This window comes from Amblyraja radiata, chromosome 19 (genome assembly GCF_010909765.2).
Source record: "Amblyraja radiata isolate CabotCenter1 chromosome 19, sAmbRad1.1.pri, whole genome shotgun sequence".
NCBI classification, from domain to species: domain Eukaryota; kingdom Metazoa; phylum Chordata; class Chondrichthyes; order Rajiformes; family Rajidae; genus Amblyraja; species Amblyraja radiata.
In genome coordinates this window covers 7977728-8002679 of record NC_045974.1, presented here as the reverse complement: position 1 = coordinate 8002679, position 24952 = coordinate 7977728, and the positions used below count along the sequence as shown (strand labels likewise).

The 24952-nt window shown below is 45.2% G+C and overlaps 2 protein-coding genes across 2 annotated transcripts in view; one reads left to right on the top strand and one right to left on the bottom strand.

Annotated features, from left to right (window-relative positions):
• Window positions 1-13372, bottom strand: part of sult4a1 (sulfotransferase family 4A member 1) — a 47787-nt gene extending 34415 nt beyond the window's left edge. Inside the window, exons 1-2 of the mRNA XM_033037609.1 lie at window positions 13360-13372; window positions 11349-11351 (exon numbers count right to left, since the gene is read on the bottom strand). The gene's annotated coding sequence lies outside the window, so the exon portion shown is untranslated. The remainder of the gene's footprint in view (window positions 1-11348; window positions 11352-13359) is intronic.
• On the top strand, window positions 2762-24569 carry LOC116983783 (patatin-like phospholipase domain-containing protein 2). Its single transcript, XM_033037608.1, has 9 exons — window positions 2762-3044; window positions 9900-10132; window positions 11300-11365; window positions 13223-13432; window positions 13996-14056; window positions 16467-16721; window positions 18616-18748; window positions 23114-23236; window positions 23660-24569. The coding sequence occupies exons 1-9, from the start codon at window positions 2858-2860 to the stop codon at window positions 23904-23906; spliced, it is 1515 nt and encodes a 504-aa protein (XP_032893499.1). The 5' UTR covers window positions 2762-2857; the 3' UTR covers window positions 23907-24569.
• The last annotated feature ends 383 nt before the right edge of the window (window positions 24570-24952 follow it).

Sequence of the window (24952 nt, the reverse complement as noted above, 5' to 3'; positions counted from 1 at the left end):
TATTTTATGTAATTCACAAGTTTAATCGATAATGTTTTATTATTAATGTTTAATGTTTTATGTGTCATTCCTAACTGTCTCAGCATAGAAACATAGAAAACATAGATGCACGTGTAGGCCATTCGGCCCTTCGAGCCTGCACCGCCATTCGATATGATCATGGCTGATCATCCAACTCAGTATCCTGTACCTGCCTTCTCTCCATACCCCCTGATCTCTTTAGCCACAAGGGCCACATCTAACTCCCTCTTAAATATAGCCAATGAACTGGCCTCAACTACCTTCTGTGGCAGAGAATTCCACAGATTCACCACTCTCTGTGTGAAAATGTTTTTCTCATCTCGGTCCTATAAGACTTCCCTCTTATCCTTAAACTGTGACCCCTTGTTCTGGACTTCCCCAACATCGGGAACAATCTTCCTGCATCGAGCCTGTCCAACCCCTTAAGAATTTTGTAAGTTTTCTATAAGATCCCCCCTCAATCTTCTAAATTCTAGCGAGTACAAGCCGAATGTCATGTTGTCACTTGCGGTCGGAGCACCAAGGCTAATTCCTTGTATGTGAATACTTGGCCAATAAATTTATTAATTCATTCATTCATATACAAGGAACAAATGTTACAGGGAGAAGGCAGGCGAATGGGGGTGAGAGGGGAAGATAGATCAGCCATGATTGAATGGCAGAGTAGTCTCGATGGACCGAATGGCCTAATTCAGCAGGCAGTGAGGTATAGCGAATGGCATGTTGGCCTTTATAACAAGAGGAATCCAATATAGGAGCAAAGAGGTCCTTCTGCAGTTGTACAGAGCCCTAGTGAGACCACACCTGGAGTATTGTGTGCAGTTTTGGTCCCCTAATTTGAGGAAGGACATTCTCGCTATTGAGGGAGTGCAGCGTAGGTTTACAAGGTTAATTCCCGGGATGGCGGGACTGTCATATGCTGAGAGAATGGAGCAGCTGGGCTTGTACGCTCTGGAGTTTAGAAGGATGAGAGGAAAATCTCATTGAAACATATAAAGATTGTTAAGGACTTGGACACGCTAGAGGCAGGAAACATGTTCTCGATGTTGGGGGAGTCCAGAACCAGGGGCCACAGTTTAAGAACAAGGGGTAAGCCATTTAGAATGGAGACGAGGAAACAGTTTTTCTCACAGAGAGTGGTGAGTCTGTGGAATTATCTGCCTCAGAAGGCGGTGAAGGCAGGTTCTCTGGATGCTTTCAAGAGAGAGCTAGATAGGGCTCTTAAAATATAGCGGAGTCAGGGGATATGGGAAGAAGGCAGGAACGGGGTACTGATTGGGGATGATCTGCCATGATCACATTGAATGATCATCCAACTCAGTATCCTGTACCTGCCTTCTCTCCATACCCCCTGATCCCTCTGGCCACAAGGGCCACATCTAACTCCCTCTTAAATATAGCCAATGAACTGGCCTCAACTACCTTCTGTGGCAGAGAGTTCCAGAGATTCACCACTTTCTGTGTGAAAAATGTTTTTCTCATCTCGGTCCTAAAGGATTTACCCTTTATCCTTAAACTGTGGTCCGTTGTCCTGGACTTCCCCAACATCGGGAACAATCTTCCTGCATCTAGCCTGTCCAACCCCTTAAGAATTTTGTAAGTTTCTATAAGATCCCCCCTCAATCTTCTAAATTCTAGCTAGTAGGTCAATAGCATGGCACAAAGTTAGTTGAGATTGATCTAGCATTTTTATACAAAGAGATCGACAGACCAACATGTAACAATAACAGAAGATAGAAATAAAGTGCTGGAGTAACACAGTGGGTCAGGCATCATCTCTGGAGAAAACGGATGGGTGTCTTTTCGGGTCGGGACCCTTCTTCAGACTGAAGAAGGGTCCCGCCCGGAAACGTCACCTGTTCTCCTTTTTCTCCAGAGATGCCGCCTCACCCACTGAGTTACTCGGGCATTTGGTGTCTATCTTTGGTGTAAACCAGCATCTGCAGTCCCTTCCTACACAAATTGTACCCGTCTAAATGTTCCTTAAACGTTGCATCATGAGAAAGCTAAGAAGCTGTCCCCTTGCGTCGAGGAACATTAATCGAAGCCTTGGCTTGAGCTATTCCCAAGTATGTTGCCTGTTAACTGGGAAAAAGCACCTGCACCCGGATGGTGGGAGAGAAATTCCAATTCTGTTGCCGGCAGTGTGTGGGCTTTGAGCAGTTTTACTGAAATTCAGCTCCATGGAAGTTATCAATGTACATGTTATTACTTCGAAGATGTGTCCCCATCTGAAACGTCACTTATCCATGTTCTCCTGAGATGCTGCCTGACCTGCAGGATGTTCCCCTCTATACTTCGCTGTTCAGGTTATCTCTTTGCATGACTGTTCTCAAGAGTCAGGAGTGTTTTATTGTCATATGTCCCAAAACCCCCCAATAAAATACTTACTAGCAATTCAACATGAAATTCAAGCAAAAGATAGACACAAAATGCTGGAGTAACTCAGCGACAGTAGTCTATGTTCTCCAGAGACCTGTTGAGTTACTCCAGCACTCTGTGCCCTCTTCTGTATTAACCAGTATCTGCAGTTCTTTGTTTCCACGCGAGGTGGATTGGTGTTGATCTCCTGGTGAATGGGGCAAAGTGAAAATTAAAAAAACCTCAACGCCCCCCTTGAGTGGTTTTCCAGCTGATTGGTGGTGGCGGTGTCGTGTTACAAGGGTGTGTGTGTGTGTGTGTGTGCCTTTAACCACGCTGTTAGAGAGACCTACAAGAGTCTGAATTGACCTGAGCTCTGCTCACATTGCAGCAGCCAAGGAGGCTGCAAACTCCTCGCTGGCGTTTTCCCCAGCTCTCTGTCTCTGGACCAAGCACGCTGTGTTAACCGTGCGAGATGTTTGACCCGGAGGACGGCTGGAACATCTCTTTCGCCGGCTGCGGCTTCCTCGGCGTGTACCACGTCGGCGTGGCGAGCTGTATCCAGGAGCGGGCTCCTCACCTGATCCGCAACGCCGGCAGGATCTACGGCGCATCGGCCGGAGCGCTCACCGCCGCCGTGGTCGCTTGCGGGGCGCCGCTAGGTGAGAGGCTGAAATGGGTGAATGGAATTGGGGCTGGTAGGAGCTTTGGGGCATCTAATACAAGGTCTGAAGAAGCGTCCCGACCCAAAATGTCCATTATTATTATTATTTTCTCCAGAGATGCTGCCTGACCCACTGAGTTACTCCAGCACCATGTGCCTGTCACTGAGTTACTCCAGCATTTTGTACTCTATCTATGTTCTCCAGAGATGCTGCCTGACCCACTGAGTTACTCCACAATGTGTCTAATCTTCACAATGTGTCCAAACTCCAATGAAATACGAAGTGATAGAATATTTCGTGCTGTTTGACTCTGAATAAACAGTAGGGTAATATTGACTTAATTTAAGTTTGAGTAGCTATTGGATACTTTCTCCTTAATTGCATTTGGAAAGAATGAATCTTTGCACTATTATTGACTTGCGTCTGTCTATATATTTGTCTTTTGTGTGTATATACTGAACTTCGTGCTGTTTATTTTGGGTTTTACAGAGTAGTGTGTTCACATATGTTGTTGCTGCTACAAGTAAGAATGTCATTGTTCCGTTTCGGGACACATTACGATAAAACACTCTTGGAAATCGCGCTCTGTTGCAATGCCGAGAGAATTCTAAACTAGGTACAATTCGCTTATTTAACTAATTTTTTTTTTTTTTTTTTAAATTCAGCATGGTGCAGATTTACAAAACACTTGTAATCCCCACCCGCTGGGTTGATGTTGAGACGTTACATGGATTCTAATTGCAAGGGTACTTGAGAAGTTAGCTAAACTTTATCCACACTGACTGAATTTTGGACCAATGTTCAGGTTACGAGATGGGAACTGGATGCGTCTGGTTACTAAGTTGCAGTTCCTCCTCCCGTCTCTCTTGTATTTTGCAACAGCTGTTAACAAGGGCCCCCAATCGTGTTGTTTACCAGTTGGGCTAATACCATTATCTCGTAGAAACGAGGAACTGCAGGTGCTGGTTTACAAACAAAAAAAAGACAAAGTGCTGGAGTAACTCAGCGAGTGAGGCAGCGAAGGAATAGGTGACGTTTCGGGTCGAGACCCTTCTTGACATTTTTGTAAACCTTCGATTTTCCCAGCAACTGCAGTTCTTTCTTAAACAAGTGCTGGAGTAACTCAGTGGGCGACTCCAACACTTTGTGTGTGTCTCTCAAATAAGCGGCTCCGGTTGCTACTAGAGTGCTTGCTGCTTCCCCATCTGCGGGTTCAAGGGGTATCAGGCCAAGAGGCCACAAGGGTGTTTGGTTTCAGGATAGTCACCAACTGAATATGACAATAAAATGAACACACCGAGACTATCTGAAGTCCTTAATGCACCACATGTTTTGTATAAGCGGTTAATTAGGAATCTTGTTTAAAGGTTACGAGGAGAATGGGATTGACTCATTGAGAGGGGAATTATTCAATCAGCCACATTCGAATGATGCACTAGACTCGATGGGTCGAATGGCCCAATTCTGCTCTTACGTCCTATAGTTAAGTTCGTAAGTGATGGGAGTAGAATTAGGCCATTCGGCCCATTAAGTCTTCTCCGCCATTCAATCATAGCTGATCTATCTCTCCCTCCTGCCTTCTCCACGTAACTTCTGACACCCGTACTGATCAAGATTCTATCTTTCTAATCAAAGTTTTTGGAAATGAAAATCTGCAGATTTTAGGTCACCTACTTTATTTTTAAATAAACATGCGCACACATGTACGTGTGTGTATATATACATACACACCCATATGTACACATACATACACGTGTTTATATATGTGTATTGTGTGTATAAGCATGTATATAAAAATACACACATTTATACACGCACATATATATAGTATGTGTACACATGTGTATGTGTGTGTATATGTGTGTGTGTGTGTATATATATGTATATACACACATGTCTGAAGAAGGGTTTCGGCCCGAAACGTCGCCTATTTCCTTCGCTCCATAGATGCTGCTGCACCCGCTGAGTTCCTCCAGCAATTTTGTGTACCTTATACATATATATATATATGTGTGTGTGTGTATATATGTGTGTATGTGTACACATACTATTTATAATATACGCACACGTGTGCATATATGTATATTTGTGTTTGTATATAATATATATGTGACGATTAGCTGCAGGGAAGTGGCGTTATTTGGTTTGTGATTATGACTCTGGATGTGTGATAACTCCTCCGTGACTCGGGCGGTCGGCGGCTGAGTTGCAGCGCCGGGTCTTATTGGCAGCGGCTGGTGGTGTGAGTCGGCGGGGCGGCTGTGCTCCAGCGTGGGGAGCGGGGTTACTGGCGGTCACTGCACTCCAGCGCCCTGGGCTGCCTGAGCCAGCACCCCGCCAACGCCGCTGCTTAAAGCCAAAGCCTCAACACTTATATCAACACATATATCGCCTTTTAAAGTGACTTCATCTATTTTGCCAGCCAGCCTCTCAAATGGAAACAAATAAAGAGTTGGGTTTTGTTCGAAACTTTTGATGATAATTTTCAAATAGCGACGTGCAGTTCACACGCAACAAAACCGCTGTCATTTTGGGGGGTGGGGTTTTAAACCTGAATCGACACATTCTCTTTGTAAGACTTCCTCTGCAGGAGATTTGGGGGGGGGGAATCTCTGGAGCGAAGGAAATGATGCTGTTTCAGGTCAACACCCTTCTTCAGCAACCATTCCTTCTCTCCAGAGATGCTGCCTGTCCCGCCGAGTTACTCCAGCTTTTTGTGTCTACTTTTGGTTTAAACCAGCATCTGCAGTCCCTTCCTACACATTGACTTGGGGGCAATAGTTTTGTCATTTTGCACTATTAGGTACAGTGAAAAGCTGTATTATATTACTTAGTGTTTACATATTCTGTTGTGCTGCTGCATAATATAGTTTACTCTGTTATATGTGTGCGTAAGTCGCTAGCTTTATTGGATGGCAAACTATGATCACTTAAGAATTTGAAATGTTAATGTAAACAAAAAATGCTGGTGAAACTCAGCGGGTGAGGCAGCATCTATGGAGAAAAGGAGTAGGTGACTTTTCGGGTTGAGACCCTTCTTAGTCTACTCCTTTTCTCCAAAGGTGCTGCCTCATCCGCTGAGTTTCTCCAGCATTTTTTGTCTACTTTCGATTTTTCCAGCATCTGCAGTTCCTTCTTAAATGTTAATGTGGTGCCCTTTGTAACGTGGCAGAATCCGATACAATCCAAGAGGTCAGTCAATCTTATCGTCGTACGAAGGTAGATGTTTCATCACAATCTAAACACATTCTTAAAAGATAGTATTCTATTGCCACTCAAGCTAAAGCCAGGAATGTAGGAAGGAACTGCAGATGCTGGTTTAAACCGAAGATAGATGCAAAATGCTGGAATAACCCAACGTGTCAGACAGCATCTCTGGAGAAAAGGAATTGGTGATGTTTTGGGTCAAGACCCATTTTCAGTGCAGAGAAGTCTTGACCTGAAATGTGTCTCCAGAGATGCTGTCCATCCCGCTGAGTTACTCGAGCATTTTGTGTCTATCAAAAATATTTTAAGTTCTGATTGGTTTGCATTTGATACAGTTGAGATTAGAAATACAGCCCTTCAGCCCACTGAGTCCACACTGACCATTGATTTTCACCCCCCCCCCCCCCCCCATTCACACTATATACTTCTATCCCCATCAGCCTCCAATGTTACAGAGAAAACAATCCAAGTTTGTACAACCCCTCCTTATAAACTAATGGCCACTAATCCAGGAAACATTTCTGGTAAATCTCCTCTGCAACTTTTAAGTTTATCGGAGGAAAGAAGGGTCTCGGCCCGAAACGTCGCCTATTTCCTTCGCTCGATAGATGCTGCCTCACCCGCTGAGTTTCTCCAGAATTATTGTCTACCTTCGATTTTCCAGCATCTTCAGTTCCTTCTTAAACAAGAGTTTATCGGAAATTGCTTTCCCCTTTTGTCCTGGCAAAATGCTACAAGACTCAAATTAATATGTTAACTTGAGTTTGAGAGAAACATTAAAATTATCAGCCCATCACTGTTCCAACTCCAGGTTTATTGGGTTGCAAATACAACAGTTTTCTTGCTGCTTTTCTGCTTTCTATGCCTGACCTCGAAACTTCTGCCAAGATACTTATCATCAATGTCCTTTTCAGACAAGTCAGCATTTTGTCTAGTGATTAATTGCCAGCTAACGAGCTCCCACTCAGAATCTTCCAGTTTATTTAATTGTGCTTTACTTTTTGGAGATGCAGCGCGGAAGCAGGCCTTTCGGCCCACCAAGTCCTCACCGACCAGCGAACCCCGCACACTAATACTATCCTGCACACATTGAGGACAATTTACATTTACACCAAGTTAATTAACCTACGTCTTTGGTATGTGGGAGGAAACCGAAATATTGGAGAAAACCCATGCGGTCACGGGGAGAACGTGCAAACTCCGTACAGACAGCACCTACATTCGGGATCGAACCCAGGTCTCTGATGCTGTAAGGCAGCAACTCCACTGCTGCGCCACCATTCCGCTTCTCCAATAGTTTTTCCAAATTATTTTGGAATCTAAGGAAAGGTTTGGAACCAAACTGGCCAAAAAATAAAATTACAGTCACATGATGAGGGGTGCTGGAGAAAGGACATGTTGCACAGGCCACTCATGAAGGATTTTGATTCCTGTGTTCATATTTTGGTTCATAACTTGTGTTTAGAAGTCATCAGCATGATCTGCTCCTCAAGGTCACGTCCCTGTTATACATGGTGCTGAGCTTGCAGAAATCACACATGCTCGATAATAATGTAGCTGACTCCGGCTGCCTATAGTTGCAGTTCTGGTATCAGAAGCTGATTAGAAATGTGAACAATTTTGGCAAAAAGGCAGTGGCTATGTTGGAATCCAATTACGTCCTCGTACGTTGACAGTGACAAGTTGCTGTGTCTAAAGTGACAGTGCCCGAGTTACCGAGTCACAGAGCCTTGCAGCGGAAACAGGCCCTTCGCCCCATCTTGCCCATGCCAACCAAGATGCCCCATTTATTGTCATGTGCACCAATTAAGGTACAGCGATATTTGAGTTGCCATGCAAGTAAAAGAAGAACGCAATACACAATAATTTTAACATAAACATCCACCACAGTGGAATCAACATTCCTCACTGTGATGCAAGACCATACGGTTCAGTCATCTTCCTCCTTTGATCACCTGTGGTGGACGGGGCCTTGAACACTCAGCACTGCCTCGGCCGACGGCCCGATGTTAAAGCCCTCTCGTCGGGATGATGGAGACTCCGGCGTCGGAACGGAAACGACGTGGAGTTCCCGAGTCGGCCACTTCTTACCGGAGACCGCGGCTTCACGGTGTTAAAGTCCACAGGCCCCGCGGTTGGAGCTCTTTCATCCATACTAATCTCGCCTACCTGCGTTTGGCCCATATCACTCAACTTTTCCTATCCACGTAACTGGCCAAATATTTTTTCAAAAGGGCAGCACGGTGGCGCAGCGGTAGAGTTGTTGCCTTACGGCGCCAGAGACCCGGGTTCGATCCCGACTACGGGTGCTGTCTGTACGGAGTTTGTGCGTTCTCCCCGTGACCTGCGTGGGTTTTCTCCGAGCTCTTTGTTTTCCTCTCACACTCCAAAGACGTTAAGGTTTGTAGCTTAAATGGCTTGGTATAAATGTAAATTGAGTGTAGGATAGCGTTAATGTGCGGGGATTGCTGGTCGGTGTGGATTCGGTGGGTCGAAGGGCCTGTTTCCGAGCTGTATCTCCAAACTAAATGTTTTTATTGTACCTGGCTCAACAGCCTTTTGGCAGCTTGTTGCTCTTTGGATTCCTATTAAATCTTTCCCTTTTCATTTTAAACCTATAACAGTTGGTTATTTTACCAATCTCCTCTGGTTAGCCAACCCCTGCACACCTCCAGATTCAGGGACAGTTTCTTCCCAGCTGTTATCCAGCATCTGGGCCATCCTATCAACAACTAGAGATCGGCCCTGAGCTGCCATCTGCCTCATTGAAGATCCTTGGAATATTTTTAATCGGACTTTCCTGGACATTATATTGCAATAAACATTATTCTCTTTATCATGTATCTGTGTAGCATGGAGGGCTTGATTATGATCAAGATCAAGATACTTTTATTTGTCACATGTACCAATTGGTACCATGAAATGTGTGGTCACCATACTTATAATAAAGAGCACAGAACACGATAGACTTTAACAGACATCCCCACACAGCGGAATCATAGTTGCCCACTGTGAGGGAAGGCTCCAAAATTCAGTCATGTATAGTTCTACGGCAAACTTTGGAAAATAGTGGCAATTTATTGAACAAGAGAAGAACTTTCTGCTAGCATTTATTTTGAGAGGGTTTGTATATAAATACAGGGGTGTAATGCTGAGGCTCTATAAGGCGCTGGTCAGACAGCATTTGGAGTATTGTGAGCAATTTTGGGCTCCATATCTGAGGATGGATGTGCTGGCTCTGGAGAGGTTCCAGAGGAGGTTTACAAGAATGATCCCAGGAATGAGTGGGTTAACATATGATGAGCTTTTAACAGCACTGGGCCTGTACTCGCTGGAGTTTAGAAGGATGAGGAGGGGACCTCATTGTGAGTGCTGAAGGGTTTGGATAGTGGATGTGGAGAGGATGTTTCCACTAGTGGGAGAGTCTAGGACCAGAGGTTATATATGGGGAGAAGGCAGGAGAACGGGGTTAGGAGGGAGAGATAGATCAGCCATGATTGAATGGCGGAGTAGACTTGATGGGCCGAATGGCCTAATTCTGCTCCTATCACTTATGAATCAAGAATGGGTGTGGACGTGATAAACATCCACTGTGTCTTGATGACCTGTTATTTATGAATGTTTTCTGTTTAAATTTCTTCCAAGATAAATGTTGTGCTGCTGTTCTGGAAGTAGCTAAAGAAGCCAGGAAAAGAAACCTGGGACCTCTGCACCCATCCTTCAACCTAGTGAAAATAATAAGGAATGGACTCTTCAGGAACCTTCCGGAAAATGCGCATCATTTAGTCTCGGGCAGGCTCTGTATTTCTCTGACGCGGGTATCTGACGGTGAGAATGTGCTCGTGTCAGACTTCAACTCCAAGGAAGAGCTCATCCAGGTACGGCCACAGATGCAGTAGTAGGCCATTCGGCCCTTCGAGCCAGCACCACCATTCACTGTGATCATGGCTGATCATCCACAATCAGTACCCCGTTCCTGCCGTCTCCCCATATCCCCTGACTCTGCTGTCTTTAAGAGGTCTATCTAAATCTCTTGAATTGGCTTGTGACAGGGTTGACCTCGGGTGCTGTCTGTACAGAGTTTGCATGTTCTCCCTGTGACCTGCGTGGGTTTTCTCCGGGTGCTCCGGTTTCTTCCCACACTCCAAAGACGTACAGGTTTGTAGGTTAATTGGCTTCTGTAACATTGTAAATTGTCCCTCGTGTATGGGATAGTGTTAATGTGCGGGGGTTGTTGGTCGGAGCAGGCATGGTTATTCGCTGTATCCCCCTTCCACAAAGTTGTTTGTTTGATTGAAGCCTGAGCCTTTGGGTCTGATAGCCGTGAATCATGAACCATGAACCACGTGACCACCCTCAAACTCCGACCCCAACCCAACAGCATTTTTTGGAAATATCAGGCCAAATGTATCCTGAGGATTTGGTGTTTAGTTTCAGTTTGGAGATACAGTGCAGAAATGGGCCCTTCGGCCCATCGAATCTGGGCAAGCCAGCAATCCCCGTACACCAGCACTATCCTACACCCTCGGGACAATTTACAATTCTTACCAAAGTCAATTAACCTACAAAACTGTGTCTTTCAAGAGAGTTAGATTTAGCTCTTAGGACTAAAGGAATCAAGGGATATGGGGGGGGGGGAAGCAGGAACGGGCTAGCTCGAAGGGCTGAATGGCCTACTCTTGCACCTATTTTTCTATGATTCTATGTCTTTGGAGTGTGGGAGGAAGCAGGAGCAAAACCCACGCGGTCACAGGGAAAATGTACAAACTCTGTACAGGCAGCACCTGTAGTCAGGATCGAACCAGGGTCACTGGTGCTGCAACCGCTGCACCACTGTGCTGTCCAGATAATCAACTCGATGCATGTGACCTAATGTGAATGGATTACCTTGTCATTTTCTCTCTCTCTGAAGCCCATCTATTTTTGCAACCAACTTGGCTTCATGCCCCACAGTTGAGGACCATTTCATGATCTGTTTAAACGCATGAGTTTTATTCCAGTGCATCTGGTCCCCTCTAATGCTTTGATCTATTTATTCCCTGCAGGCTCTGATCTGCAGTGCATTTGTTCCGCTTTATTGTGGACTCATCCCACCATCTTTTCGAGGAGTGGTAAGTCTTCAAGACGAGGTTTTGTGCCTTTTCTGGAGTATGGTGTACAATTTTGGTCGCCTAATTATAGGAAGGATGTCAACAAAATAGAGAGAGTACAGAGGAGATTTACTAAAATGTTGCCTGGATTTCAGCAACTAAGTTACAGAGAAAGGTTGAACAAGTTAGGGCTTTATTCTTTGGAGCGCAGAAGGTTAAGGGGGGACTTGATAGAGGTCTTTAAAATGATGAGAGGGATAGACAGAGTTGACGTGGATAAGCTTTTCCCATTGAGAATAGGGAAGATTCAAACAAGGGGACATGACTTGAGAATTAAGGGACAGAAGTTTAGGGGTAACATGAGGGGGAACTTCTTTACTCAGAGAGTGGTGGCTGTGTGGAATGAGCTTCCAGTGAAGGTGGTGGAAGCAGGTTCGTTTTTATCATTTAAAAATAAATTGGATAGTTATATGGATGGGAAAGGAATGGAGGGTTATGGTCTGAGCGCAGGTAAATGGGACTAGGGGAGAATACGTATTCGGCACGGACTAGAAGGGTCGAGATGGCCTGTTTCCGTGCTGTAATTGTTCTATGGTTATATGGTTTTCAATCGTAAGATAAACTGTCTTTTCATTGGCGTCCAAAAAAATGATGGTCAAAGCTGAGGAAGAAAGATACAAGGTTGGATGTGGCTAAGGAAAAACTGTTCCCACTTCAGCTGGAGCCTTTGGGTACACCTTGCAGTGGATTCATATTGAAAAGTTAAAAAAAAAAAGATAAATAACTCGCTAACTCGATCTTCTATGATTACATAACTTTTCAAAAAAAAAAAATTGTAGTTAAGTGGAGACAAAATTATCTCCAAGATTATCTGTTTTAGTTTAGAGATACAGCGCGGAAACTGATGCCCTTCAGCCCACCGAGTCCGCACCGACCAGCGATCCCCGCACACAAACACTGTCCTACACACACTGGGGACGAATTGCATTTATACCAAGCCAATTAACCTGCAAACCTGCATGTGTTTGGGGTGTGGGAAGAAACCGAAGTACCCGGAGAAAACCCACGCAGGTCACATAGAAACATAGAAAATAGATGCAGGAGTAGGCCATTCGGCCTTCGAGCCTGCATCGCCATTCAATATGATCATGGCTGATCATCCAACTCAGTATCCTGTACCTGCCTTCTCTCCATACCCCCATCACGGGGAGAACGTACAAACTATGTACAGACAGCGCCCGTAGTCGGGGTCGAACCCGGGTCTCTGGCGCTGGAAGGCAGCAACTCTTCCGCTGCGCCACCGTGCCACCACTGTGCAAAGAATTAGTATTGAAAAGTGTTTTTTGTCGAACAACCCACTAATGGCCTTCTGAACCTGATGATTATATAACTACAATTTTCTTTTTAAATGATATCGCAAGTGGAGGCAAAATTGTCTCAAAGATTATCTGTCAGCTGTTGTGGTGATGTATCAAGAATTGCAGATGTTTTTGTTTTTTTTAAAACAAGGCGAGATTGCCCGAGTTAAATCTCTTTGGAATTGGTGGTGAATCTGTGGAATTCTTTGCCACAGAAGGCTGTAGAAGCAAAGTCGGTGAATATATTTAAGGCAGAGATAGATAGATTCTTGATTAGTACGGGTGTCGGGGGTTATGGGGAGAAGGCAGGAGAATGGGGTTAGGAGGGAGAGATAGATCAATATGATTGAGTGGCGGAGTAGACTTGATGGGCCGAATGCCCTAATTCTATTCCTATCACATGATCTTATGAATTTGCTTCAAGGGCAACACTTGGGAATCTATATGGTTGAAACTGGAAGCTACTGAAACTCTGCTCTGAATGTAATAATGTATGTGTTGTTTCTACATTTTAAATTAGCGCTATGTAGATGGAGGGATCAGCAACAACCTGCCTCAATACGAGTTGAAGAATACGATAACGGTGTCTCCATTCTCTGGAGAGAGTGATATCTGTCCTCGAGATAACACCAGCAACTTCTACGAACTGCGGGTCACCAACACCAGCATCCAGTTCAGCTCGGCCAACCTGTACCGTCTGAGTCGAGCTCTTTTCCCCCCTGAACCCAAGGTATGGATGGATGGATGAATGAATGGATTTGGTTTTTGGTTTCAGAGATACAGCGCGGAAACATACCTTTTGGCCACCGAGTCTGCCCCGACCAACGAGCCCTGCACTCTAATGCCCCTGTCCCACTTAGGAAACCTGAACGGAAACCTCTGGAGACTTTGTGCACCACCCGAGGTTTCCATGCAGTTCCCGGAGGTTTTTGTCAGTCTCCCTACCTGCTTCCACTACCTGCAACCACCTGCAACCACCTGCAACCTCCGGGAACCGCACGGAAACCTTGGGTGGGGCGCAAAGTCTCCAGAGGTTTCCGTTCAGGTTTCCTAAGTGGGACAGGGGCATAACGCACTCTAACGCACAGAACATCTATTAAGATGCGTAGTGAATAAACCATCAGCCGCTGTAACTGAATCTTGTTGGTTGTTATTGATTATACTACCGTTATGGTCGATTGCATTGTGTATGTCTGCTTATTCGAAATGCAGCTGAATTGCAAACTTCGTGCTTTTCCTGGACATTGTATCTCATTTTATGAAAAAAATAATCTTGGTGTAACTCATTTTCAGGTGCTTGGAGAAATGTGTCACGGAGGTTATCGAGACGCGCTGCGATTCCTCAGGAGAAATAGTAAGTCTTGAAGTTCTCGGCTTAGATTAGATGTCATTTCTCTCGTTAAGCATCTTGTCATCGTATCCGCATTCAGGATTGTGCTAAACGGGGATTTGGGAAGCATTGTCAGCCGCTCTTGACTCTTCTACATTCCCCATGAATCCTAAGTTTCAAGATATAATCATTCGGTATAACCAATTGAAGATGTAGTTTTTAATGCATTTGTATTAGTTCTGCTCACCAGCAATGCCAAAGTGTCATTGATACTATATTGCCACAATGATACTTTATTGTCACATGTACCTAGGTACAGTGAAAGTCTTTGTTTTTACATTCAATCCGGTAAAATCATGCAGCAGGCTTCACCGAGGCAGTACCCAAAGAGTCTCTACGTTTCTGGTGCCGACAAAGTTTTGAAAGTTCTTGGTACAGTCTTATCTTCTTGCAGTGGAGAACCAGGCCTGTGGCTACAAATGCTCCCCCTTCTCCCCCCCACCCCCTTTGCTCTTGGTAGCCCTGCCTCCCCCAGGTCGCCCTTAACTCTGTGCTAAAATGTGCACCTCAAGTGACCCCTGAATTTAAATACTCTTTCCCAATGATTTTACTTTACTTCAGACTTTAGAGATAGGCCATTTGGCCCACAGTCTGCACTGACCATCGATCCCCATGTATACTAACGCTATCCTGGGTCCGCTTAACCTAGTGAAGCCAATTAACCCACAAACCTGCATGTCTTTGGGATGTTGGAGGAAACTGGAGCACCCGGAGAGAACCCACGTGGCGGCAGGGAGAACGTTCAAACTCTGCACAGACAAGCGCCTGTGGTCGGGATCGAACCTGGGACCTCTGGCGCTGCTAGGCAGCAACTCTACCGCCGTGCCGCCCGGGGGGGGGGGGGGGGGCGATCTGTCTCCGGTTCGTCTCTTCACTATCTGCAGCCCTTGAGCAGCAGAGGTTGCAAGTGGTGCTGAAGGTTGGTCTTGTCCATTTCTGGGCTGTCTTTGCAATCTAACTTGGAGTGAGCTGCAGAAGTCCAGGCTAGTTGGCAAAGTGGCATCGGTAAGGTCATAAGTTCCACCATTTTTTTTTGTTTGTTAAATGCTTGCCTGCAACTTGAAATAGTTTTAGAGTGATACAGTGTAGAAACTGGGCCCCACGGCCCAACTTGCATCTGGCAGCTTGTTCCATACACCCACCACCCTTTCTGTGAAAAAGTTACCCCTCAGATTCCTGTTAAATATTTTCCCCTTCACCTTAAACTGATGTCCTCTGGTCCTCGATTCCCCTACTCTGGGCAAGAGACTCTATTCCTCTCATCTATTCCTCTCATGATTTTGTATACCTCTATCATAGAAACATAGAAAATAGGTGCAGGAGTAGGTCATTCTGCCCTTCAAGCCAGCACCGCCATTCAATATGATCATGGCTGATCATCCTAAATCAGTACCCCGTCCCTGCTTTCTCCCCATATCCCGTGATTCCGTTAGCCCTAAGAGCTAAATCTAACTCAGTGAATTGGTCTCCAATGCCTTCTGTGGCAGAAAGTTTCACAGATTCACAACAGTTTGGGTGAAAATGTTTTTCCTCATCTCAGCCCTAAATGGCCCACCCCTTATTCTTAAACTGTGACCCCTAGTTCTGAACTCCCCCAACATCAGAAACATTTTTCCTGCATCTTGCCTGTCCAATCCTCTAAGAATTTTTTGTTTCTATAAGACTTCCTCTCATCCTTCTAAACTCTATCCTCACCCCTCATCCTCCTGCGTTCCAGGGAATAGAGTCCCAGCCTGCTCAACCTCGCCCTATAGCTCAGACCCTCTAGTCCTGGCAAAATCTTCTCTGAACCCTTTCCATCTTGATAACATCTTTCCTCGAACTGACCACAATACTCTAAATACCGAACGCAATACTCTAAATCACCACAAAGAGATTTCATACATCAACATATTCCAAAGCATTTCATAAAAGCTAGGGGAGTGGTATGGTGGTGCAGCGGTAGAGTTGCTGCCTTACAGCGGCGGAGGCGCGGGTTCGATTCCGACTACGGGCGCTGTCTGCACGGAGTTTGTACGTTCTCCCTTTGGCCGCGTGGGTTTTCTTCGGGTGCTCCAGTTTCTTTCCACACTCCAACGATGTACAGGTTTGTAGGTTAATGGGCTTTGGTAAATTTGTAAATTAACCCTAGTGTAGAGGATAGTGTTAGTGATCGCTGGTCTGCGCGGACCTGGTGGGCCGATGGGCCTGTTGCCGCACTGTTTCTCTAAAATCTAAAGCATTACAATACAAAATCTGGCAATGAACGCGTTTTTCTTGTCTATCCGAGTAATTATTAATTTGTTTATTGGGCTCCACAATGTAGTTGGAGGTGATACGGTAATCTTCTCCGATCTCTTGTGTGATCGTCAACTGTGTCTTGGTTGCTTCTTAGATTTACATAACGTGCCAATCCTTCTGGATAGCTTGACCCCTGTCACTTCATCGAGAGTGGTGGACGCATTGATCTCTGAGAAATTGGACTCGTGTAAAAGTGGGATCCCATTGTCACTGGAGAAGGTGGTGATGGTTGTGGACCAATCTACAGACGTCGACTCCACACTTTGCAGCCGAACTCTGCGAAGAAAGCATTGGTCTTCAGCATTGGATGAGAGAATCCTGGAAAAGCTCCCTCCAAGAATTTGTAACGGTATTGCGTACAGACAAATGTCGGGTACAAAATTGATAATTGAAGCAACTAATTAAGTATAGAGGTACAGAGTATGGGGTACTCGACAAGGAAGAAGGGTCTCAACCCGAAATGTCACCCATTTCTTCTCTCCTGAGATGCTGCCTGTCTCACTGAGTTACTCCAGCATTTCGTGTCTACAGTCAACGAATCTTAAGAAATCAATTTGGAGAGAAATTCAAATGCCACTAAAGAATTTGGAGAATATAGACTAATGCAGTTGAATGCCGGTTCAAATTATAAAGGAGGGCAACTGAAAGCTGGAAGCCAAATCCTCTAAAGTAGACAGAAAATGCTGGAGAAACTTAGTGGGTGAGGCACCATATATGGAGAGAAGTGTGTTGTGTTCTGTATTTTTATTGTATGGATGTATGGTGATCACATTTCACTGTGTCAACTGGCACATGTGACAAATAAATGTATCTTGTATTTTGAATAGGTGACATTTCAGGTCGAGACTCTTCTTCAGATTGATGTTCTAATGTGACTTTAGGAATATATTGGAATCTATTACTAAGTAACATTGGAACATTTAGAAAATGATTATACAATCCAAGTCAAAACAAATATGGACTAAATATGCATGCAGGTGGGATTAGTGAAGCTGGGACATGTTGGCTGGTGTGGGCAAGTTTCCACACAGTATTACCTTATGACTCTAACTACAAATGCTGGTTTATGCCAAAGATAGACACAAAGTGCTGGAGTAACTCGGCAGGTCACACAGCATCTCTGGAGGACAAAGGATGGGTGACGTTTTGGGATGGGACCCTTCTTCAGACCCGCTGAGTTACTCCAGCACTTTGTGACTATCTCGAGTCAAGATTCAAGAGAGTTTATTGCCATGTGTCCCAGATAGGACAATTAAATTCTTGCTTTGCTTCAGCACAACAGAATGTAGAAGGCATAAATACAGAACAGATCAGTGTGTCCATATACCATTGTATAAATATATACACACATCAATAAATAAAACGGATAAAGTGCAAATAAACAGATAATGGGCTATTAATGTTCAGAGTTTTGTTTGAGTTGAGTTCAATTGACTGTTGACGGTGGGGAAGTAGCTATTCCTGAACCTGGACGTTGCAGTCTTCATCTCCCCGCTACCTTCTACCTGAAGGTAGTGGGGAGATGAGTGTGTGGCCAGGATGATATGGGTCCTTGATGATACTGCCAGCCTTTTTGAGGCAGCAACTGCGATAGATCCCCTCGATGGTAGGGAGGTCAGAGCCGATGATGGACTGGGCAGTGTTTACTACTTTTTATAGTCTTTTTCGCTCCTGGGCGCTCAAGTTGCCGAACCAAGCCACGATGCAACCGGTCAGCATGCTCTCTGCTATGATTTTTGAAAGGAACATGTGTTTCTTTGAGGGTGTAACAATAATAGTTTAAATGAAACAAAAAAATCCATAGATTTCCAAAAGAAACACAAGGTTACAGCGCAATGCAAGTTCTTGTGGTGTTGCGTGTAATATGTTAGCATGGATAAAGGATTAGCTGACTAAGACAGACGAGAATTGGGCTAAATGGATAATTTCCAGGTTGGCAGGTCTACTTCGGAGACCTGTAGATGCTGAGTTTTTCAATGCGGACAAGGTTGAGACGGAACAGTTACTTGGGGAAAAGGTGGATTTACAATTCATGAGGAAGAGGTGGCAAAGTGTAGTTGAAGTCAAGAGAAGGGGAGAAGGCAGGAGAATGGGGTTAGGAGGGATAGATCGATCAGCCATGATTGAAGTAGACTTGATGGGCCGAATGACCTAATTCTACTCCTATTCCTTACAACCTTGTGATCAGATCTGCATTGACGCTGTTGAATAACAGATAAACTCTGCTTTCTTTATCTGCACAGCATTGTATGAAGCCTGTAAAGAGAAAAGTGGACTCTATGCACAGCTTAGCAACCTCTTGCTGGTTAGAATGGCATCCTACGCAATGCTACCATACACATTACCGTTGGAGTCTGCTTATTCTTTTGGCCGCAGGTATGTCTTAGAGTCATAGTGATAGTGTTGAGACTGGCCCTTCGGCCCAACTTGCCAACACGTCCCAACTACACTAGTCCCACCTACCCATATGTATGTGTCCTGAACTAATTGATTCTACTGGCTTTACAGTGAGAGGGAGATTCATTAAAAAAAATAATTAAATGCCAGCAGAAACTTTATTAACCATGTGCGGCCGACTTGTGACAAATGTTTGTTTCTTTTAATTTTCTCCTTGTTTTTTCTCTTTGCTTTCCTTTTTCTCGTCTTCTTTGGAACAACCCCGTCCCTCTCTACGTTCTGCAAAGTTGAGGCTGCAATTTGTCATTCACCTTTACAAATAGTCCGTGGACATTACATGGGGCTGGAAGGAACTACGGATGCCAGTTTACACCAAAGATAGACTCTAAACGCTGGGGTAACTCAGCGGGACGGGCAGCATCTCTGGAGAGAAGGAGTGCGTGACCTTTCGGGTTGAAACCCTTCTTTAGACCCAATGTCTCGGCCCGAAACGTCACCTATTCCTTTTCCCCAGAGAGGCTGCCCGACATGCTGAGTATTGTGGACTTTACCTTCCCTGATGGCGGGAGATGCAGGCACGCATGCACCTCATCGTTCATCTTTACCCCAGCGCTCTAAGCGAAACCTAGTGAAGGTGGTGTGAATGCAGGCGATGATAGCATTTTCTTTTCTTTCGGGCCCTTATTCTCCAGTGCTAAAACATGTTTGTTTGCCTAGTTTACCACCTATATCAACAATTTCTGGAACCAAGTTATTTGTAATATTGCACTGACTTTGAAGATTGCCCCAACCCACTTGCTGTTTTGCTTCCGCAAGTACAGTAGCAGCAATCGATTTTGTTTTGCACTGTGGAATATGGGTTGTGCTGGCAACGCTCACTGGATTGGTTTGGGAACGGGCCATTTGGCCCATCGAGTCTGCGCCGACCAATGACCACCCGTGCACCAGTTCTATCTTGCACTCTAGGGATGATTTTTACCGAAGCCAATTAACTTGCAAACTTGAACGTCTGCGGAATATGGTAGGGGGGAAACCGGAGGAACCCGGAGAAAACGGTCACTGGGAGAATGTACAAACTCCGTACAGAGAGCACCCGTGGTCAGGATTAAACCCGCGACTCTGGCGCTGCAAGACAGCAACTCTACCACTGCACCACCACGCCGCCCTATATTTCCCCTTCAAATAGAAGGGTCAATTATGAGTATATCACCCAGTTTAGTGTCGAGTCACAAAGGCCAGACTGAGTGACGATGACAGATTTTTCTATCGTAAGGGAAATCACAAGTTGGGTAAGATTTTCTCTCTCTTTCTCTTTCTCTCTACAATCTGGTTGCCTGGTCATCAGATACTTGTTTATTGGGGACTTAAGTACCTGAAACATAATTAACCTGCTGTCATAGCGAAGGTCAGGCTTGTGTCACTGAGTACGAATACTATTTGATACTAATCCAGTAATTAGCCGTTATGCTGCTATTCCTTATCATACCAATTAATGAGTTCCCGCCCTGAAACAACCATGCAATCGCAATGGAAAACTGTTTACGACAAGCACAGAAATAGTTCAATAGTTCGATAGAACTTTATTATCACGTGCACCCTGAGTACAGTGAGATTTGATTTTACCTACAGTCATACCGAAAAATGCAACAACATACCAAATTACATAAAAACTAAACATAAACAGCCAATCCAGCGGCGTGTGAGAATCCCCAGGGCACACAGCATAAGCGGAGACCCACAGCCATCAGTCCAATGTCAGGGCCACACGCACGCTCCTCCACCATGATGTGACCAGAGTTACACCGACCGCTTGTCGCTCTGTCTGCAGTCCCTGTCTGCCCAAACAGTCAGAAAGCCGTCCGCACTCGCACCAGGCTCCAGGACGCTCCCGTGGCATGACGTCCCGCAACACCGAGACCACCGCACTCATGGCAATCCCTCGGAGTCCCCACCAGCACAGGCAGCATCCATCTTGCTTTCAGTGACCTCACATTCCTCACTGTGATGGAAGGCGAATAACCTTTACCTTCTTCCTCCTTTTCTCCCGCGGTCGGGCCGATCGAAGCTCCCGCAACGGGGCAAACGAGGTTCCCGCAGTCGGCGATTGAGGCTCCTGCGATCGGGGAGGTCGAAGCTCCTGGAGCTCCCGATATCGATCCCTAATAAAGGGACCGCCAGCTCCACGATGTTCGGCCGCAGTGCGGACGGAGATACGATACGGAAAAAGTCACATCTCCGTCCGGGGAAGAGATTTAAAATATTTTCCCCCAACCCCCCCACCTAATACAAAAACTAAAAACATACTAATAAAACAGACTAAAAACAACAAAGGAGAAAGGGACAAGACAGATAGGCAGCTCTCACGGCGCCACCTGGTGGTCAAATATATGTATGTGTAGGTATATTAATGCGTGTGAATACGTGTCATATGGGTGGCACGGTGGCATAGCGGTAGAGTCGCTGCCTTACAACGCCAGAGACCCAGGTTCAATCCTTACTACAGGTGCTTGTCTGTACAGAGTTCGTACGTTCTTCTCGTGACTGCGTGGATTTTCTCCGGGTGCTCCGGTTTCCTCCCACACTCCAAAGACGTACAGGTTTGTAGGTAAATTGGCTTCAGTAAAAACAAATAGCAAATTGTCCCTAGTTTGTAAGAAAGTGCGAGTGTATTGCGATCGCAGTTCAACGTTGGCTGAAGGGCCTGTTTCCACACTGTTTCCCAAAATGAAACAGTCGGGTAAGTGCTTGAAAGCATTTTTGCTTTTTAAGTGGGAAAGTTTAAATTGGTGGTTTGGGAATAAGGGGACTGATCGACAGGTTATCTCCATCATTGGCGGTCACTCGAAACGAGCCTGTCCCTCTATGGAGGACGCCTGTGCGTGACTTTGTTTAACGTGGGGAGACTGGTGCACAGACAGCCACCCCACGGTCCTTGACAGATCTGGTCAGGATACAGTGGCATGGAGTCCAAGACGACCGGAGACCCTTTTCTGCTGCAGCCTTCATCCGCCTTCCCAGCCGTTGTGACTCTCCACTAAAGTCAGCCATTGTCCTCCGCCTGTTCCACCATTGAGGCCTTGGTTGGATTGCTTTTTGTCCGGGACCTCCCCCTCGACCTTACCGCCATGGGTGGCCCTAGCAGGAGCATAGCTCCAGACGGCATCGCTCTCAGGTCCACACAAGCTTCTCCACCACGACAATTCCACACTTGGACCTTTTTGTAGTACCATAGAAAATAACCTGCACCCACATCAAGGCCACCATCTTGAAGGTGTGGTGCATAAAATCTGATGGAATATTTCCATGGGCCCTAAACAGTCATGTAAAGATATAGGATGGTTACCCTTTTGTTTTGATTGGTTGAAAGATACAGCATCGAAACTGGTCACTCTGTTCAGAGTCCACCCGATCACCCACTCACACTGGTTCTATGTTATTCCACCTTCGCATCCACTCGGGATCATGGTCACACAGTGTGGAAACAGGCCCTTCGGCCCAACTTGCCCATGCCGTCCAACATGACCCATCTGCACCAGTCCCACTTGCCTGCATTTGGCCCACATCCACTCTAAACCTGTCCTATCCACATACCTGTCTAAAAGTTTCTTAAATGTTGCGATAAAACCTGCCTCAACTACCTCCGACAGCTTGTTCCAAGCACCAATCACCCTTTGTATGTATAAAAATAAAAAGCTACCCCTTGGGTTCCTATAAAATCTTTCCCCCCTTCACCTTGCACCTATGCCCTCTGGTTCTTGATTCCCCTACTCCTTACACACTGGGGGCAATTTACAGACACCATTTTACCTACAAGCTGCAAGTCCTGGGGATGTGGGAGGAAACCAGAGCACGGGGGGGAACGCACGTGGTCACAGGAAGAACTTGGAGATTATAAATAGATTGCACCTGAGGTCAGGATCGAACCTGGATCTTTGGCATTGTGAGACAGCAGCTCTACCAGCTGCTCTGCTGTGCTTTGACCTTTGTTCTCTGCCTTTCAGAATACTCAGCCTTGGTCCATAAAACCAAGCATCAGAGGTGTGTTGTGTTATTGTGTTGTGTTGCGAATCTTCCTGATTAAAAGGAATCAAGTTGATTTTAGAAAGCATTGATTTTATTTTGATTTTTTTTATTAACCACTGCTCCTAAGAATGTGGAATAAATGGAGTCAATACTGTCGAGTTGCCAGATTGACTGTCACTTTACACCAGTGTTGGTTTGGAGAGATGCTTAGAGTTGTCGAAGATGTGTGTGATCTCGGCAGATGCAGAATTGATTGCAGAGAGGCAATTGAACATGATGCTATTTTTCCCTGTTTGAATCATGGTCTTTGACAATGTATAGATTGCTGGAGTGGCTTCCTGATGTCCCGGAAGATGTATGTTGGATGCGTGAACAATTGGGCATTATCGGTGGTGTAATTTATCATCGAGCAACAAAACGGTTTGGACTGCAACGTCACTGTAGGTATGAAGTTTAATTTATAACACCTAGCTTGTGTTTCTTTGGCAGCATGTTGCATGTTTCCTACTGATTGGAAATTCTGCTTGAAATATGCGAGAGAACCAGCCCAGATCACTTTACCTCCCCCCCCCTCCCCCCCCCCCTCCGTCCCCACCCCCCCCCCCCCCTCCTCTCTCCACCACATTCAGTCTGAAGAAGGATCCCAACCCAAAACATCACCTATCCATCTTCTCCAGAGACGCTGCCTGACCTGCTGAGTTACTCCAGCACTTTGTGACTTTTTTTTTGGTCAACCAGCATCTGCGGTTCCTTGTATCTCCACGGCACCCAGTCTGAAGAAGGGTTCCGGCCCAAAACATTGCCTCTGCATGCTCTCTGGTTCTCTGGAGTGAGCTGAATTTGTTCTTGTTTGTTTTTGCTTTCCAGTGCCCAACCAAGCGTGCCACTGAGGAAATGCTGCAGCCTTCCATCTCACACGGACCAATACCAAGCCTACCTCCCTCCTCGTACCTCATCTGTGGACCTTGGCTCCTGGAGCTGCAGATTCTCTGGTTCTTCAGCAACAGCGTTAGAAGAGCCCACTGTTTTACCAGAGCCGACTCTGGTGACTCCCGGCAACATTGTGCATTTCTTCCCCGGCTCGGATAATTCCCCAGATGATCATGCTGTTTAGCTCAGACTTCGGGGTTACTGCTCCAAAGATGCCTCGTGGAACACTGAGATTTAAAAAAAAAAAAATGTATAGGTGCTGCCTTTTACACTGAGAGATCTTTACTCAGCCACGGGAAATCTCGTTTGTTTTCTCTCGAATTATTAAAGCCTTTAGTGATCATAATTACACAGCTCATTTTGCACACTAATGAACTGACTTGAGGATCTTAATGTGCGGGCTGGGGGAACCTTTTATGCAAGACAGACTTGTGTTGAAATCCAGCTAATAGTTAAACTAATTTTATTTTCCACAGAATCATTGGTCAGTTCTGAACTATGGATGTTGACCCAGATTGATATCTATCAGTTTTTAAAAAGCATTTATATTTTTGTGCCGTCTAAATTATTTGTGTTGTCGAACCTTCTAGTCATTCAAAGTTGATCCTGTCTATTCAAGGAGGAAGATGTAACGTGACTGACACTCCCATGCATTCCTCTTTTTTATATATATATGCCTGTAAATCTAATTTGTATTTATTAATCAAAGATCTTTTTTATAAAGGCTAATATGGAGTTTTTGTATGTTGATGTGACTTGTCATTGATTTGAAATTTGTTTGAATCATTTTGACCTTTTTCTAAATGCAAGCAATTAATACCTGTAAAATAAAGTATTTTGATTGTTTTACCTGCTGGGATGTTAGAGTGTTGACTTTGGAGGTCCAGTAATTATTAATGTCCAATATCCCACTTCAGAAGTGTGAAAACGCACACCTTCAGAATCGGGGACAGTTTCGTCTCTGCTGTTATGAGGCAACTGAACCATACTACCACCAATCCTGAACTACTATATAGCTACTCTGTCTGAAGAAGGGTCTCGACCCGAAACCTCACCCATTCCTTCTATCCAGAGATGCTGCCTGTCCTGCTGAGTTACTGCAGCATTTTGGCTGTGTACTATCTACCTCATTGGTGACCTTTGGACTATCCTTGATTGGACTTTGTGGACTTTACCTTGCACTAAACATTATTCCCTTCTATACACTGTAAATGGCTCGATCGTAATCAT

What these genes read in the sequence shown, in the direction of transcription:
- LOC116983783 (XM_033037608.1), top strand. Translation starts at nt 2,858, where the DNA reads ATGTTTGACCCGGAGGACGGCTGGAACATCTCTTTCGCCGGCTGCGGC. An exon ending in CGCTTGCGGGGCGCCGCTAG is followed by an intron (nt 3,045 to 9,899) that starts GTGAGAGGCTGA and finishes ATTTCTTCCAAG; the next exon opens with ATAAATGTTGTGCTGCTGTT. An exon ending in CCAAGGAAGAGCTCATCCAG is followed by an intron (nt 10,133 to 11,299) that starts GTACGGCCACAG and finishes TATTCCCTGCAG; the next exon opens with GCTCTGATCTGCAGTGCATT.